The sequence below is a fragment of the Gadus morhua genome, chromosome 15, assembly GCF_902167405.1.
Source record: "Gadus morhua chromosome 15, gadMor3.0, whole genome shotgun sequence".
Classification (NCBI taxonomy): domain Eukaryota; kingdom Metazoa; phylum Chordata; class Actinopteri; order Gadiformes; family Gadidae; genus Gadus; species Gadus morhua.
Genome location: NC_044062.1, coordinates 7,227,370 through 7,243,641, shown reverse-complemented (window position 1 = coordinate 7,243,641; position 16,272 = coordinate 7,227,370). Strand labels below are relative to the sequence as shown.

The window sequence follows — 16,272 nt, the reverse complement described above, 5'->3', positions numbered from 1 at the left end:
AGTGAATATGATATGTGATGAATTTTTCTATGCCCAAATTGCACTACTGTAAGAAAAAAACATGTTCTTTAATTGTCTTATTTCTTATTCATCAGAATAAGGCCTGTTGGTTAGAGTCGAAACCTCGACATGCTAATTCCCAAACGCTATCTCCACAAAGCTAATTCGGACATGCTAATACCAAGACGCTTATTCCAAGATTTACATTTACATTTAGGGGATTTGATTTAGCAGACACTTTTATCTAAAGTGACTTACAATAAGGTGATGTTTATAGTAAGGATGTTTATAGAAACAAGTGGCAAGCACCAACAATCGCTAGGTTAACCCGTTCCCTGTATACAACAAAGAAAGCTAGGATAAGCTGCTACACAATGCTAAGTAGTATTGAGATGCTTACTTTGAGATGCTAACTCCGAGATGGTAATCCCGAGATGCTAACTGCGCGGCTCTTCCTTACCTCAGCACGCCAGGGTGGCGGTGCGTGTGGAGGAGTGCCTGTGCTGCAGCAAGGAGCTCAACATGGACGTCCTGGAGAGGGAGACCGACTTGGCCGTCCGGTGTGAACCGGAGAGCTGTGGTCTGGAGGAACTGGAGGAGCAGCAGGACCAGCTGGAGGTAACGGGGTCAGGGGAGAACAAATTAGCCATTAGCCAAATTAGCCCAAAATCCAGCAACCAAGGAAGAAAAAATGTCAAAGCTAACAAACTTGTCAAGTAGCCTATATCTGGAATAATAAGAATGGGCTGAAAGGGGATTAACGCCTTTCCTGGGTTGCAAGTGAACTCATAACTAGCTAGCTTCCACTCTGTAAGTGGAAGTGAGCTAGGGGTGGAGGAGCGTGTCGATCCGACCAATCAGAACACACAGGATTCTGTCACCGTTTTTCCTGACCCAACCACACAGGGACCTTCAAAAAGTGATGTCATGTTTAGGTTTCTGTTCAGGTTGCGTTAATGTCGCCTGTGTGGTGTTAACATTTGGCATGACCTCATGTTTTTCCCACTGTGCATGCTCGCGGTGAAACTCTTGATTGAATCAAACCAGGAAGTCCCCACCCCACAGCCAGCTCCCCTCATGTCCCCCCCCCAGGTCTGTTTCCTGTTGAGCCGCTGGTTCCCCGGCGAAGGCCAGCCTAGGCCGCTGCTTTCTGCTGTGTTTATTTTTCAACATAAACTGCATCATTAAACCACGCATGTATGCACATCCAAACAATATTTAGGCAAAGGTTTATTGCCCACATGCCTTATTTATTTATTCCGATGAGTCACTCTTCTTCTCTCTGAGAATCACCAATTTGTGTGTGTGTGTGTGTGTGTGTGTGTGTGTGTGTGTGTGTGTGTGTGTGTGTGTGTGTGTGTGTTTGTGCGTGCGCCACATGTGCGAGGATGGATGTGTGTGTGTGTGTGTGTGTGTTACCCATTTCGATCCAGTGGTTTGTATACATGTGTACGGAGTTGGTTTTGAAGTTCTTAGAGGTTTTTTTCGGGGTGTTTCTGCATGAGTCACTTTTGGACACGGCTATGTTTATCGCATGCATGCACAGCTGTCTGGACTTGATACCGTTGAAGAACACAAGTGACCTAATCTCCAACCCTGAAATAACCGTGCGGTCAGCACACAGGAATCTGCCTCGCGCCATTCCCCAGGAGGAGCGTTATGAAGTATGGCTCCCATAGGGCCCCCCCATAGGTGCTATTAATTACTGCTCTTCAAACAGAGACACCCAGCTGTCCCCCACCGCTGGCCCGGCTATAGCATAGAGCGCCATATGCAGGCCATATGGTTCACGAGCCACGCATAATTCACAACAGGGAACACGATGAACTCATGTTTGGAAAAGCCCGCGGGCCAAGTGTGTGTGACAGGTTTCTCCTGATGATGAAATGGCGGTTTTGTTGGAGGCCCCTTTTTATGATGTCGACCCCCCCCCCCCGCAGATCGACTATGAGGTCATCCGAGAGGAGGTGGAGGACATGGGGAGCGAGGCCTCGCGGCTGGAGCAGCTGTGTCCGGAGAGGCTGCAGGTCCCGGGGGGGAGCCGGATCCAGAACACCCTGCAGGCCTGGAAGGAGCTGGAGAGCAGCATGGCGGAGAACCGCTCGCGACTGCAGGAGTTTATCCAACTCAAGTACTTCTTCAGGAGCTACCTCGCCATGATGTAAGCAGGAGCGAGTCGGAGTCTCGTGGCTCCCTTCGAAAGTGCCCGACTCTCGCTCATAATCCTGGCGCAGTTTCGAAAAAGCTAAAAAAAACACATCTGCCTCTTACAATAACTGTTTACTGAAAGAGCAGGCCGTTTGAGACATTGCGTATCACCGCCTGGTGCAATGTGGAACTGAGGACGTGCTTAAGTAGGTCGGTTTGAGTTTTCCGGCCCCGGCCTGTGCAAAGAGGAAACGAGTGTCCTTTCTATCGAGGGAGTCTGTCAGTTCACATACTTCAACCACACATGGCTGTCCTCAAAGGCCAACCTTTTGTGTTTCCGCCCCCTATCTCACACGGTTAAACACGTTTCCTTCTTCTCTTTGGGACAGCTCGTGGACCGAGGACACCCGGGCCTGCATCTTCTCTGACAGCGCGCTGAACCTGGGGAGGGACGGGCAGGAGCCGATCGCCACGGAGCTGGACCGACAGATCGAGCAGAAGTTCCAGGAGTTTGACGAGCTGGCGTCCACGGGCGTCAACCTTCTCCGCCGGGAGCACCACCTCACCGAGATGGTGCGCTGCATTCTGGGTCGTGATCCGTCTTCAGCTGCGTGATATACGTCCATATTAGAAAGTTGAGGAGTTCGAAAATTCCATTTTATTTCTATATCCCTTAATCACAGGCCGTAAGTTATGACCCCCCCCCCTAGTTATGACCCTAGCCCCCCAGAGGACAAGATAAAACTCCCTTAATAAACAAGAAAGAAATCTTGAGAAGGAACGCAGAATGGAGGATCCCTCCTGCCAGGGATGATCAGGAGTGCAATTGGGGCCATTATTAACATACAGGCATGCAAAACATTTAAAATCGGTGAAGGGGTGCCGGCCGGTTAACTACGGAGAGTCCAGGCATTCGGTTGTAGTCACTGTGATAAGTCAGGCATCCAGTCACGGTCACCGCAACATGCTAGAACAGTACTCAATGTAGGCCCACGTCCGTCGTTATTCAGACCCAGCGTTCTCTGAACTCGCCTTGCAGGTGAAGGAGCGTATGGAGGAACTGAGGAGCATGCTGGGTTGGATCTCAGTCCACTGGAGGGCCCAGAAACAGCAGTGGCTTGACAGGCTGAAGAGAGAGGAGGGCTCACAGGACAACATCTACTGTGAGGCCGCAATGGGCTCACCACTCACTGAGGTACGACGCTAACAGCAGAACTGTGTGGGGATTAGCATCACAGCTATTGCTGCTGGCACGGCGCCAGGTCTCCAGTTGTGGATGGGCCAGACCAAATGTGGGTGGTCCTTAAATTGAAAACGGTATCAAATCCCTGTTTAACCTAATACAAATGACTGACTAATATACTGTTATATTATCTATGCGTATAGAGATTTGAATAGCTAGATGTTCTTTAAATATTTAGTTGCATTGTAAAAAGTTTCGGTGCATAGGACGGACCTATCCGCGATCTCGACTTAGGCCTTTTTACACTGCCAAGCCGGTTCGGTCGCGGATTGGCACGAAGGAACGTTCCTCTGCGTCTTTCTCGTAGATCGCACCATCTTTCAACCGTCTCTCCAGTTAGAACTGCTCATGTCGCTGCGTTATTGTCTCTGCTGTAGAGGCAACGCAGCAACACCTCTACCCAAGTTTTGGGTGGGCCTCTTGAACAGTGGGTGGTCCTAGGTCCGTCACGCCCACCCATAACGCTGTGCCTGTATTGGGGGCAGTTTGATAATGTGATGATGAGGATGATGAGTTTGAGGATGATGATGATGATGAGGAGGAGGAGGAGTATGATGATGTTGATGATGACTATGATAGCTATAATTATCATCCAGGAGGTGACGATGCTCTCGACAATGACACACTCCTCATCCCTGTAATTACTCCTCCACTGTAGAGTTCCACTCCCAGACCAGAGGTCTACCAGTGCCTCCGGCCCCTCGGAGCCAGCCCCCGCGAGGACACCCAGACGCCGCGGCCTGACAGCCAACCCGCCTCCCCGGGCAGCAGGCCGGCCCAGCGCCCGGACCCGGGCCAGGAGGACGACTACGAGGTCATGACCCGTGTCGGGGGAAGGCCGGGAGGCGAGGCGGCCAAGCCCACCGTCTTGGTCCTCAAGGAGCCCGGCGGGGCTGCCCTGGGGGGCACCGTCAACCTCCTGCTCAGCCTCCGCAGCACGGGGGACAGCCAGGTCCAGGTGCTGGAGCCCCCTGCTGGAGTGGAGGAGGAGTTGCAGGAGGAGGCCTCAGAACCCGTTCACAGGGTGAGGGCCTGTTCTGAAACCGCACACACTCACACACACGATCAAGCTGGGCCATGTTTAGAATATCAAGTCACTTTTGTATTCAATACTTATTTATGAACTAACCAAATCATAAATAAGTCTCATCTCATGAGAGAGATGAGATGGGACTTATTTATGATTTGGTTAGTTAGTAGTTCCAATATCGGTAATACACCGATGATTACGGTTTAGCATCAGTAATTCACTGCACTTATGAGATCTCACAATGTCCTGCATGCAGATGTCGTGACGTTGCATATCATCCCCATGTTGGGGTCACATTCAGTACCCATCTGTAATCAGTGCACAAATCCAAGTCACAACCGTCGCCACGACAGCCATGAACCTCTGCAGGCCCGTCCAGCTTCTGCTCACACCGACACTGCCAGAGATCTTCCTGCTACACATCCCTTTCCCTCCCTGGGAGGGTTCCCACTGTGCACTGGTTTGTCCCCCGTAGCGATGGGCGGAGACACAAGGGCGATCGAAACTCCTCGCTCGCCCCACCCTGCTGTTCCTTCCTTCCTTCATCTTCTTCCTCCCCCCTTTTCCTTCTCTCCCTCAGCCTGCTGAGTCCCCCGCCTGTAAAAGCTTTTGGCGACGCTGCCAGGGGCTTTTGGAAAATACTTTTGGTAGTTTAAAACGAAAGAGAAAGATATATCGGCAGAGTGCGGACGAGGTAAATGGTGCGGTGTGTGGAGTGGTGTTGCATGCTGGGAGCTGTAGTGCGCTGGGGAAGGCATGCTGTGTGTAGCCGTGTTGGGGCGTGGGCGCGCCCCGCTGGCCTCACTAACCTCTGTGTCTGTACGGAGTCGTGCAGACGTTCAGCACGAACGTCTGAACACCTAACCCTTACACTTGATGTAGGTTAACATGTGTAAGTGCTATGGACTTTGGTACAAGCACTGGTTAAAGTACAAGGATACTTCTATGCATTGGTTTTGGTATTGCAAGTCACATAAACCAGACATCACATATTCTTGGAATAATTCCAGGGTTATGAATATTCAGGTACAACTAAGAGATGAAACGAGAACGAGAAACTCCTCAAAATACTATGAGATACAATTCCCTGCAAAAAAAAGCCATTATTTTACCATTCCACCAAAATATATTTATTATAAAAAATAAAAAAATTACCAACAAAAAATAGCCATTATTTTACCATTCTACCAAAATATATTTATTATAAATGATCTATATACAATTCTGTTATATATATTTGTGTATGAAATTGGTATCTTCGTTATTGAACTGAAGGACTACATTTAGAATTATCTAATCATACATTTTTAGACACTGCTCATGTATCTCGACTATCACAAGATTGATACTGTAAACTAGTAAACTATGTCTCCCATTTAAAAAATCTGCATTCTTAGGCCCTTACCACCTTGTATGAGCTCCTAGTATAAGGAGGCAGGCGATAAAGAAACAGACAGGAGCCTGTGAACAGGCAAAGACCTCTGCCTGTTCACATCGGAGAACGAGAACAGAAGCTATCCCAACCCTCTGCTCCACGTAACCACAGATAGTACCGGCCACGGGGACCAAAAAAACCTGTTTCTGTTTACCTCTGCGAGACTTCATTGTGTAAAATAAATGACCTCACAACTCACTTCCCTTCAACGTTTCAATCCAAAATGGCTCCCAGCGAGAGTGGGTCCCAGACAGCAACAAAGGCGCGGTCATTAAACGTTGAAACTGCCGCTGAACCCTGCAAAGCGGCCCCCAGACTGCACACTGTGATTTATAGTCTCTGGGCTGCCACGGGAACATGAGATTAGTCATGGAGTTGAGGGGTCAAACCATTACAGCTGCATATGACGACATGTTCACATACACATATGATTTTTATTTAGCCCTGCAGGGGTAAAGAGCAACAGCAATCACTAGTAATCGCATCTATATTCATCGGCCCTTCTCTGTGTTTTTCTAACTTTTTTTTTCTGTTTCCTTGTTTGCTTTGCTGTGTGATAAATCTCGTCCATACTTTGTTCTGTATCCAACGTGTGTATGTGTGTGTGTGTGTGTGTGTGTGTGTGTGTGTGTGTGTGTGTGTGTGTGTGTGTGTCTGTGTGTGCGTAAGCGTGCATGCATGCGCGTATTCATGTGTGTATCTGCGCATCGATGCGTGCATGACGGCAGGAAACCAGAGCTGATCTATGTCACTGGAAGGGTAGCTGATTGTCCCAGTCAGCCCTGCTCTGATATCATCCTTCATCTGTAACACATGTGAAACGAAAACTGAGACGCCTTTGTTTTCACGGTACACTGCAAGGGTACTGCAACGAGTCTGTCCGCCATTAACCCTCCGGCAATACCGCGCCCCCCCCCCCCCGCGTCTCAACAGGAACCGGCGGTCTCACGCGGCGTTCTGACTGTTCTGTCCCTCCCCCTTCCCCTGTCCCGTTCCAGGTGAGCACCTACCTGCACGTGAAGGACAGCGGCATCGGTCTGACGCCCGTCTACGAGAGCATCACCCTGCCCCGCCTCAAGACCTACGCCTCCAGCCAGGTGGCCATGCCCTCCTGCTCCACCGCCGCCTCCTCCTCCTCCTCCCCCTCCTCCTCCACCTCCTCCTCGACGTCCTCCTCCTCGCCGCTCGCCACGCTGGCGCCCGGCGTGTTCTTCCACCCGACGGCCCGCGGCGGCGCCTCCATGTTCAGTAGCCTGAAGAGGATGGGCCAGAAGAGGAAGAGGAAGAGGGACGCCCGCCGCCACACCATCCAGAGGATCATGGGGGTGGACGAGCGGGCGGGGGCGGAGCCCCGCTACGGCTGCGAGGGCGTGGCCTACGACACGCACACCTGGCCGCTCAAGGAGGGCCGGAGGAAGAAGCAGAGCGCGGCGAAGAGCCCCGTGAGAGTGGGAGGAAGAGGAAGAGGAGGCGATGGAGGGGGAGAGGAAGACACGGCGTACATGAAGAACCCCCTGCTGATGGACATCGACGGCGAGTGCTCGGGGGAGTACAGCATCACGCCGTACGCCGTGTGCGGCGGGCCTCAGGTGAGGAGCCACTGCCGCTTCCTCTCCCTGGGCTCCGTGCTGAGCTTCGAGCTGCCCAAGGACATGAGCGTCATCCCCAGCATCCAGGACATCATCACCATCGCTCCGCCCGAGTGCAAGAAGGCGGCCGGGGCCGACCCGGAGCAGCAGCGGCCCCGGTCGTTGAGCTCCTTCAAACACACCCCGCCCACCCCCCACAGCCCCCGAGTGTATCCCGGGTATCCCGAAGTCGTCGTTAAGGGCACGCCCGACGCGGGGGAGACCACCCCTCGCCACCCGCACCCCCATCAACCCCATCCCCCGTTCCCGGGAGAGGTGGCGGATCAGACCGTGCCGTGCACTGACCTCCGCGGGGCCTCCGGGCCGGGTCTGCAGGAGGACCCGGAGACGGAGTGGGACAAGATGTCCCAGCTCCAGGTCAGCTCCTCCGCAGACGCAGACGAAGACTACGTCGTCATGGAGGGGAGCGGGCGTCTCAGGCAGCTCTCGGCGGACAGCGGCCCGCGTGGGAACCCCGCCCGGGGGGACGGTGCCTCAAATGTGAACGCCGTCCTGGTTGCCGCTCCCGCCGCTGCCGCCGCCGCCGCCGCCGCCGCCGCCGCTCCGTCGGCGACGCGCGGCCGCCACGAGTGCCTCAGCGTGCACACGCTGATCCAGGACCTGGACAAGCACCAGTACCACAGGGCCGCCGGGCTCCAGGGGGAGGAGAGGCTGCCGGCTCAGGTCCAGAGCCAGGCCTCCCACATGGTGGTCAACCTCAAGGCGGCGGTGGGCGTGGGCGGCCTCAACGACTCCCTGGACTCGGGGGTCTCCAGCACGGGCAGCGCCAGGCTGTGCGCGGAGGCCCCGTGCCCAGACGTCGTCCCCCGGCCCCGGGCGGTGGTGAGGAGGCTGGTGTCTCTGGAGCTGGAGGGGCTGGACTGCAAGCTCGCCAGGGTGACCAGTGGTCAGGCGCCCGTCGAGCCGCCGCCGCCGCCGCGCTCCCCCCTCGCTCCGAACGAGGCCGGGGGAGAGCTCGAGGCTGGGGTCGAGGGCGAGGGCGAACCGTTCCGCACGGACCACCGGCAGTTCGAGGAGGAAGAGGAGGAGCTGGAGGACATCTGGAACCGCACCAGGAGCTACCGGCAGAGTATCTGCTCCGACATCATGTACCAGCCCCACCAGGAGGAGGAAGAGGCCCCCGCGGCCCCCTGCCACCAGGGGGAACCCCCCCTGGACACGCCCCTGTCGCCCGCCACCAAGCCCCAGGCCGTGCTCTACAGGAAGCTGGTCACGGCGTCGGCCCCCAACCTCCTGGTGGCCGAGTTCAAGCTGCCCCCGTCCATCCAGTCCCTGCTGGGGTACGACAGGGAGAAGCCCGCGGGAGAGCGGCTCCCCCTGGTGGCCAAAGGCGAGAGGAGGTCCTGGGCCTGCGAGTCTTCTTCTGCTGTTGTGAACGAGAGGTCTTCAGACGTGGTGAAGCGGACCGATGTGGTGGACACTCAGAGATACGTTTACCGCTATGGAGACGAAGAGGAGGAGGAGGTGGAGGAGGATGCAGAGGTGGTGAAGAAAGGGCAGGAGGAGGAACAGATGAAGGAGGACGCAGCTTGTTTACAGGTGAGGTTTGAGATACACTCTGATGAAAAGCTCCACGCTACTGCTTTGCCGTGTCCTCTGGCTATTAGTCTGTTGGAACAAAATAGACATGAACCATCATTGTAGTCCCTTTTATAATAAGCTGGAAAATGGAATGTCAAACTCATGTTTATAGACTGTGTTATCAAGGTTCAACAGTCACATTGGATAGGGCTGTTTTAATGGAATGGCATCCCTTTTTATTTACTCATTTAATTCTGGACAGGAAAAAATCTGGATAGGAAAGTTTTTTTTTCATATATATATTTAAACTGGGTCCGATACATTTGTTAATGCAAAAAATGTAAATTTCAAAAATTTGATGATTTTGACATGATTGCTGACTGTAAGACCGTCTCTTGCCTCTGGACAGGAGCAGTCGGTGAGCCTACTGTCGGTTCTCAGGAACCCAGAGGGTGCCTCTCGTATCGGAACCACCCTAGAAAGCTCCAGCGAGATGGAGAATCAGGATCCCAGGATGGCCACCGGAGGGCGCTGCAGGACAACGGTGAGGTTCGACCACACCGAGTCTGACACGTTGGCCTCAAATCAAAACAGAACTCCATCAAAAGCTCCTATTTCCCCTTTGAAAAATCAAATCTGATACGAGACCTGCTTTCAGAGTGGGAAGGCAGAGCTGCAGTCCATGGAGGGAACTCTGGAGAGGAAGCATAAACTCCAGCTAGGGGGGAAGAAAGTGAGTAAGCGGAACCTCTTTCTGAATACCTACCCGAGTCACCAAACGCACAGAACCGTTCCACTCACACCTCGCCTTATCTCTGGCCCCCAGGCGGCGTCCAGAGGCTGGAACTCCCACCACGCCGTCCTGTACAGACACAGCCTCTGCTTCTACCAGGACAGGAAGGATACGCTGAGGGTAAGCAGGACTCGTCGGGAGGGGGGGGGGGAGAGACACTTCATCGGGGGCGTCATGTGGCTCAGGAGGTAGAGCGGTTGGCTGGTAACCGGAAGGGTGCTAGTTCGATCCCCGGCTCCTCCTGAGTGTCGAGGTGTCCCTGAGCGAGACGCCTCATCCTAACTGCTCCCGACGAGCTGGCTGTCGCCTTGCGTGGCCGCCAGCGCCGTCGGCCTGTGAATGTGTGCATGAATGTGTGAATGTTGGGCAATATTGTAAACTGCATCGAGGGGCCACTGGTTAGAAAAGCGCTGTATAAATGCAGTCCATTTACCAGTTATTAACTTGAGGTGCCAGACACTTTGAGTGGGCAGTGATTAGATGGGAGGCTGGCGGGCTTGTCACTCCTGATTGATTGACGTGCGCTCTCTGTCTCAGAGTTCCGTGTGCGGGCTGCCACTCAACCTGGTGGGAGCGGAGTGTGAGCCAGTGCCGGAGTACACCAAGAAACCCAACGTCCTCTGTCTGCGGTGAGGACCTCCATCCAGAGGGGTAGACCCCTGGGGGGCCGGGGTTCCCCACCGGGGGGGGGGGGGCTTGTTTCGCTATGTTTTAGGGAAAGGATATGCTAATGGGGTCGGCTTGTCTCAGGAGTTAGAGCCGGTTGCCTCGTAACTGGAAAGTTGCGAGGCGACCGGCTCTAACTCAATCCCCGGCTCCTCCTATTTAAGTGTTGAGGTGTCCATGAGCAAGGCACCTAATCTTAACTTCTTCCGATGAGTGTATGAACAACAATTCATGCACGCATGCACTCACCGACGGCGAAGTCAACCACGCAAGCCGTCAGTGTATGAATGCGTGAATGAAGTCACTTTGGATATAGGAGTCTGCTAAATGTAAAGCGTACACACAAGTCCTGCTGATATGTGTATTGAATGTATTCTCCGCCACCAGGCTGCGAGATGGCTCTGAATACTTACTGAACGCCTCGTCGCGCTTCATGATGAGGAAATGGATGCTGAAGATACAAGCAAACACTGGTGAGCTTCATCTACGGAGCTCGTCACCTTTGCTGCAATCGTCCCCATTGTATCTCCATTTTCATGTGTTGCTAATTGGTTCTGTGTTTGATTTCACAACAGGACCCACTAGCTCCGCCCCCTCAGTGTCTCCTGGCCCTGTCAATCAAGACCTCCCTGTTTCCTCGTAAGCAGGCCGTTCAACTCTCATCCTTAAAAATGCTAAACCTGTGTATGCCCATATATGGGAATTCGGCCTCATAAATGTGTACAACCGTTGCATACAGTCGTCACGCTGTCGTCCAATAACAGCCCTTCGCATGAACGCACCACTGATCCGACCCCCTGCCGCCTCTGCCGTCCTCTCCTGCCCCCAGGAGCCGCTCGCTGTGCCCTGGCTGCCAGGGTACGGACCGATGCCACTGCTCCTCCCGGCCGGACCTCATCTCCACCTTCCCCCGGCGCAAGGACCGGTCGCCCCCCCAGGCCAAAGAGATCGTGGTGCTGACCCGGGAGTACAGCCCCATGACCCAGGGCGGTCAGAGCACGGCCGGGGAGCAGTCGAGGGCGGTGGCCCCTGCTGCGGCAGAACCCCGTGGTGAGGCCCTCTGCCAGGTCTTTATCAGCGATGGGGTGACGGTCACGCATGAGCTCCCCAATCCCTTATCAGGGTCGGCCAACGAGTCGTCACTTTTAAGAACAACTGATGCCTTGCTTGGGGCGGCATGTGGCTCAGGGGGGTAGAGAGGGTTGGCTGGTAACCAGAAGGTGGCTAGTTCGATCCCCGGCTTCTCCTAGCAGAATGTCGAGGTGTCCCTGAGCGAGACGCCTCACCCTAAGTGCTCCTGATGAGCTGGCCGTCGCCTTGCGGGGTTGACACCGCCGTCGGTGTGTGAATGGGGGAATATTAGGCAATATTGTAAAGCCGCTCAGAGTGAAAGCGCTGTTTAAAAGATCACTATGAATGCAGTACCATTTGCTCAGGAGATTTAACAACTAATGAGCATTCCTCCGCCTCGTCTTGGAGTGTGTTGTGGGCTTTTCTATTTCTCGGGTTAGCGGTTGAATGATGGGTGTTTCTGGGAACAGGGTCCTTTGTGCACCGGGGATGATTTGGTGTGTATCGCACCAGTAGTCGGGGCTAAAGGTCTATGATTTACCACGGCATGCCTCATAAAGACCGCCAGCTCCCTCTATCTGGCCTCGTCATGAACAGTTGTTAACTTTTGTGGGGTTGTACATTCACACTCGTTACCGAGCGGTCCTTGAAACTTCTGGATTCCTTTCCAGGCGATGATGATGATGATGATGATGATGATGATGATGATGATGATGATGATGCTGTGGCCGGCCTGAGGAGTCTTTCTGGGGGCTCTCCAGGGAACAGCCCGCCTTTGTCCTCCCCCCACAGCCCGGGGGCCGCTGAGAAAGGCTGGCTCCAGAACAAATGCCGCTCCCACTCCTTCACCTCAGGTCAGTGGGCCGACGTATACTAGTCATCGCTCACACACCTGGTGTGAGCGATTGAAGCAGTTGCTAAGCGATCGTGTTGCCTGCTTCTGACCAGTTATGGCTGTATTCTGAAGAAGCTAAATATAAGTTTACTGTTCCTACAAACACAAAGGAACAAGGAGCAGCTCCTAGCTCGAGGGCTTCATGCTGAAGACAGCTGTGTTTAAAACGCTTTCACTGAAGAGTGGCTAAGCCCTCTGAAATCTCCCTGATACCTCACCTCCAATCCATGCTACAGTCACCATAAACATCCACCCACCAGAGCGTCTGAGCTCGCCGACTTCTGTTCTATTTGCTTATTTTCTTTCCTATTTATTTATGTAAATTATTCTAAGTATTATTAAGTATTATTATTGCCAAATTGTGATATCTCACCTAACGCTACTCTCATAATGCTGCTGATTCACTGTGCCTCATTGGCTTTATCCTAAGTCAATCTGAGTGCTTTTTACATTCCCTAATAACTATCTGCCTAAGTCATCTATTTGATTTGGGAGGTTTTTTACGCTAAATACAAGATGAACCCCCCTAACTAATAAGGGGTTTACCCCCCACTCCCTCCCACCCCTCTTTATGCAATTATAGTATGTTGTACCTCCTTACACTTTAAAATAGTGCTTTGGATAAAAGCGTCTGCCAAATGCCCTAAATGTAAATGTAATTAAAATATGACTTAGGCAGTTATGCTACTAGGCTAATGATATGAATGTGACCCATTCCTTCACCCCCTCCCCCCCTCAGCCACTTATCAGAAGATCCGTCCGGTGAGGAAGCTTACCCCCGCGGTGGGGGGGGGCGGGGAGCTGGGCTCCAGCTACTCTGTTACTCTGGTGATAGGCGACCGGTCCTCCGGGGACCAGGGGGGGCCTCCCGCCAGCGGGGGCCCCGAAACCCCCGTGCTGCTGGGCACGGTGGGGTGGACGCACCGGGCCCCCCCCGGGGAGGACGGCGCCCCCTGGAGCTACGCCAGCCTGCCGCGACCGGCGCGCAACAAGTCTGTGTTCAAGAAGATCTTTGGGAAGAAGGAGGGACATGTGTGAAGGGGCTCCGGCCGTCACAGCGGCGCCCCCTAGTGGATTTTTTTATATAGGTTTTATATTGATGTTTTTTAATGTGCAGGGCACATGTTTCTTTAAGAAGTAACCGGCCTGAGTCGAGTAGTTGCAGATTATATTTATGTTCAAGAGGGTGGACAAGAGTTGTGTGTTGTTTAAATCAAGCTTTGTGAAATCACTTTCGTAATTTTTGTATTATTTTGTGTTCCAAAGTAAAGTCTTACATTTCTGTTCTAAATTAAATAATGTCCAATTACAATTAACTTAATCAAGGGACCCTTAGACCATAATTGTTGAGCTAATCAACAATCTCCACATCCACTTCAGACAATAGACCAAAAGGAACCAACCAATCAAGTTGCTTTAATTTAATATACCGGTATGTTTGATTTGCCTCTTCTTGGTAACATATTGTTTGTATTGGAAGATTTTCTTAGATGCCAATATCCTGTTTTAGATTAATAGATATGCGACACCATGATGGGTTAAGTGCATCCCACTTAAAAGTTTCCTCTTTGGATTGTGAATGGAAGAGTTTTGTGTGAGAGAATAGCTGAATGACAACATTTCCCCGAACCCATCTGTAGTTGTCTGTTGTATTCCGAAATGGCTGCAGGCTACTGCTGTGTTTTGGTGTAAACAGTGGCGTACAAACATAGAAAAGATACCGCTTAGGTTAAAAGCAGCGTGTAATATAAAAGCTGATCCCTTTTCTGATGTTTATCTTAGTTCTTGTTGTTTTTTTACATATACTGAATGTATACCACTCATACTACTTGTGTTGCTGCAGCCTGATTCACAACCCAAAGTAGTCCAATAGGACTCTGATGGGCTTTGCTTCACTACACCGTCGGTTCCAGCAGTTTGATACTGCGTGTGCTTGTCTAGGGACGAACGCCTCATTCACAATGTCATTTATAATAAAACATTTTTAAACCAAACAAGAGATGCAACCAATTTTCAGAATTGTTATTTTTTTTCTGTATGATTATTCATGAGTGCTGATTTTTTTCCGTCTAATTAATCCAGGTTTGTTGTGGAGCCGGTGGCTGCCCAGAAAGAGGACATGAATAGGCAGGATGCTGCCGCAGATTAAAAGGCCGGCCCTCAGGGCCATTGCCTGCTGCAAGATGTTCATTAGTCTTATTTTTGCATATTAGAAGGTAAGACACGATTCAAAGACACGACCCCATGACAAATCTATAATGTGCTTAGCATTAATTCTGAAGCGCTTTATGAACATACGTCGCAGGGCTATACAATGGTAAATATACATTTATACAGCGCTTTTCTAACCATGGCCTCTCAAAGCGCTTTACAATTCTGCCTAAAAGTCACCCATTCATGCACACATTCATGCACATATTCACGGCGGAGTCAACCACGCAAGGCACCAGCCAGCTCGTCGAGAGGGTGAGGGTGAGGTCGTGTCTTGCTCAGGAACACGTCGAGACTCAGCTTGGAGGAGCCGGGGATCGAACCAGCTACCTTTCGATTACCAGCCAACCCGCTCTAGCTTCTGAGACACGTGCCGCCAATCAAATCACTCGTATAGTCAGAGAAAGGTGAGCCGTCCTCAATGCTCCTCCACAGTGTTAAGACAATGAACCCTGGTGCGTCTTGAGGAACCGATTGGAACGAGCGAATGGATTGCTCGGTAAAACAAACACACTTTCTTTGTAGGTTAATATTGTGGAAATATCGAGTTGGAAATCGTTAACAGCTCATTTGTACTGCGCGGTGCTATCGCAGAACAAATTGTCAGCCTAAGCATTATACAAACTGCTTTTTCTCACGGGATCAATGGTGCTCACTTCCACTCAACACAGACACGATCGATGCAGCGATCAATACAACCACACTTGCGTAGACAGTAAGCATTATAGATGGACGCTGGACATGAGAAAAGCTCTGTAGACAATGCAGCCCTTCCATTCTAGATTCAATGCCACTTAAAGGGGGATTTACTAATTAAACAGTAGTAAAACACACACACACACATACACACGCACGCGTGCACACGAACACACACACAGATCACATCGATGCTTCAATTTGCAAATGAAAATAGTTTTCAATCCGTCTGAACCTTTGCATTTCTGTATATGACTGAAGGAGCCTGAAAGTGAAAAAGTTTGACAAACCTAGCAATCAATGTCTGCATTTTGGCTTGGATTTGCCAAAACCAAGGTGAAGTATTAGTCATGGCCCAGCATGTGTCATAACGAGCTCATTATTAACAAGCAAACTGCTCTGTGTGATTCAGCCTCTCACATCACTGCAAAATACTCCAAGCTTACTCACGTACACACAAAACATTTCACATCGAGGACGTCAACTGTTCTAAACCAACTGCATAAACCATGACGTCTGTATAACCCTCCCAACATGAGGTGGATCAATACCACCATAGATTCCGGACTGGTATGTATTTGATGATCTGGGAAACTTTCATCAAGCATCGTAGTGACCTTGTGGAGTTATTGACGAGCACCACACATGTTGAATCGGGCTGACATTGATCAGGTAACGATCAATAGAAGTTAAACGGTTGCTACATGTTCTTGTCGATTGTTTTGTACACCAAAAGGAAAGAGAGTGCAGGTCACATGCACTGCTGTGCTGAGCACAGAGAGTTTGTCGCTTCTGGTGTCCTAGTGAAAGGGTGTTGCTTCCGACCTGTCATTCACACATTCTGAACGTGACAACCCCCCCACCCCCCCCTCACTCGATCATCTTTGAGGATTATATAGTCCTTGGTCCATCTG

At 51.6% G+C, this 16,272-nt stretch overlaps 1 protein-coding gene across 3 annotated transcripts in view; it reads left to right on the top strand.

Annotated features, from left to right (window-relative positions):
- Positions 1-14,457, top strand: part of mymx (myomixer) — a 39,102-nt gene extending 24,645 nt beyond the window's left edge. For all 3 annotated transcript variants that reach the window (XM_030379302.1, XM_030379301.1, XM_030379300.1), the window contains exons 19-33: positions 466-618; positions 1,941-2,161; positions 2,538-2,721; positions 3,188-3,343; positions 4,050-4,415; positions 6,855-9,044; positions 9,436-9,570; positions 9,685-9,759; positions 9,853-9,939; positions 10,357-10,448; positions 10,873-10,958; positions 11,061-11,124; positions 11,315-11,535; positions 12,228-12,410; positions 13,191-14,457. In XM_030379302.1, the coding sequence (XP_030235162.1) occupies positions 466-618; positions 1,941-2,161; positions 2,538-2,721; positions 3,188-3,343; positions 4,050-4,415; positions 6,855-9,044; positions 9,436-9,570; positions 9,685-9,759; positions 9,853-9,939; positions 10,357-10,448; positions 10,873-10,958; positions 11,061-11,124; positions 11,315-11,535; positions 12,228-12,410; positions 13,191-13,489 (4,512 nt within the window). In that variant the 3' untranslated portion in view covers positions 13,490-14,457. The remainder of the gene's footprint in view (positions 1-465; positions 619-1,940; positions 2,162-2,537; positions 2,722-3,187; positions 3,344-4,049; positions 4,416-6,854; positions 9,045-9,435; positions 9,571-9,684; positions 9,760-9,852; positions 9,940-10,356; positions 10,449-10,872; positions 10,959-11,060; positions 11,125-11,314; positions 11,536-12,227; positions 12,411-13,190) is intronic.
- Positions 14,458-16,272: the final 1,815 nt, after the last annotated feature.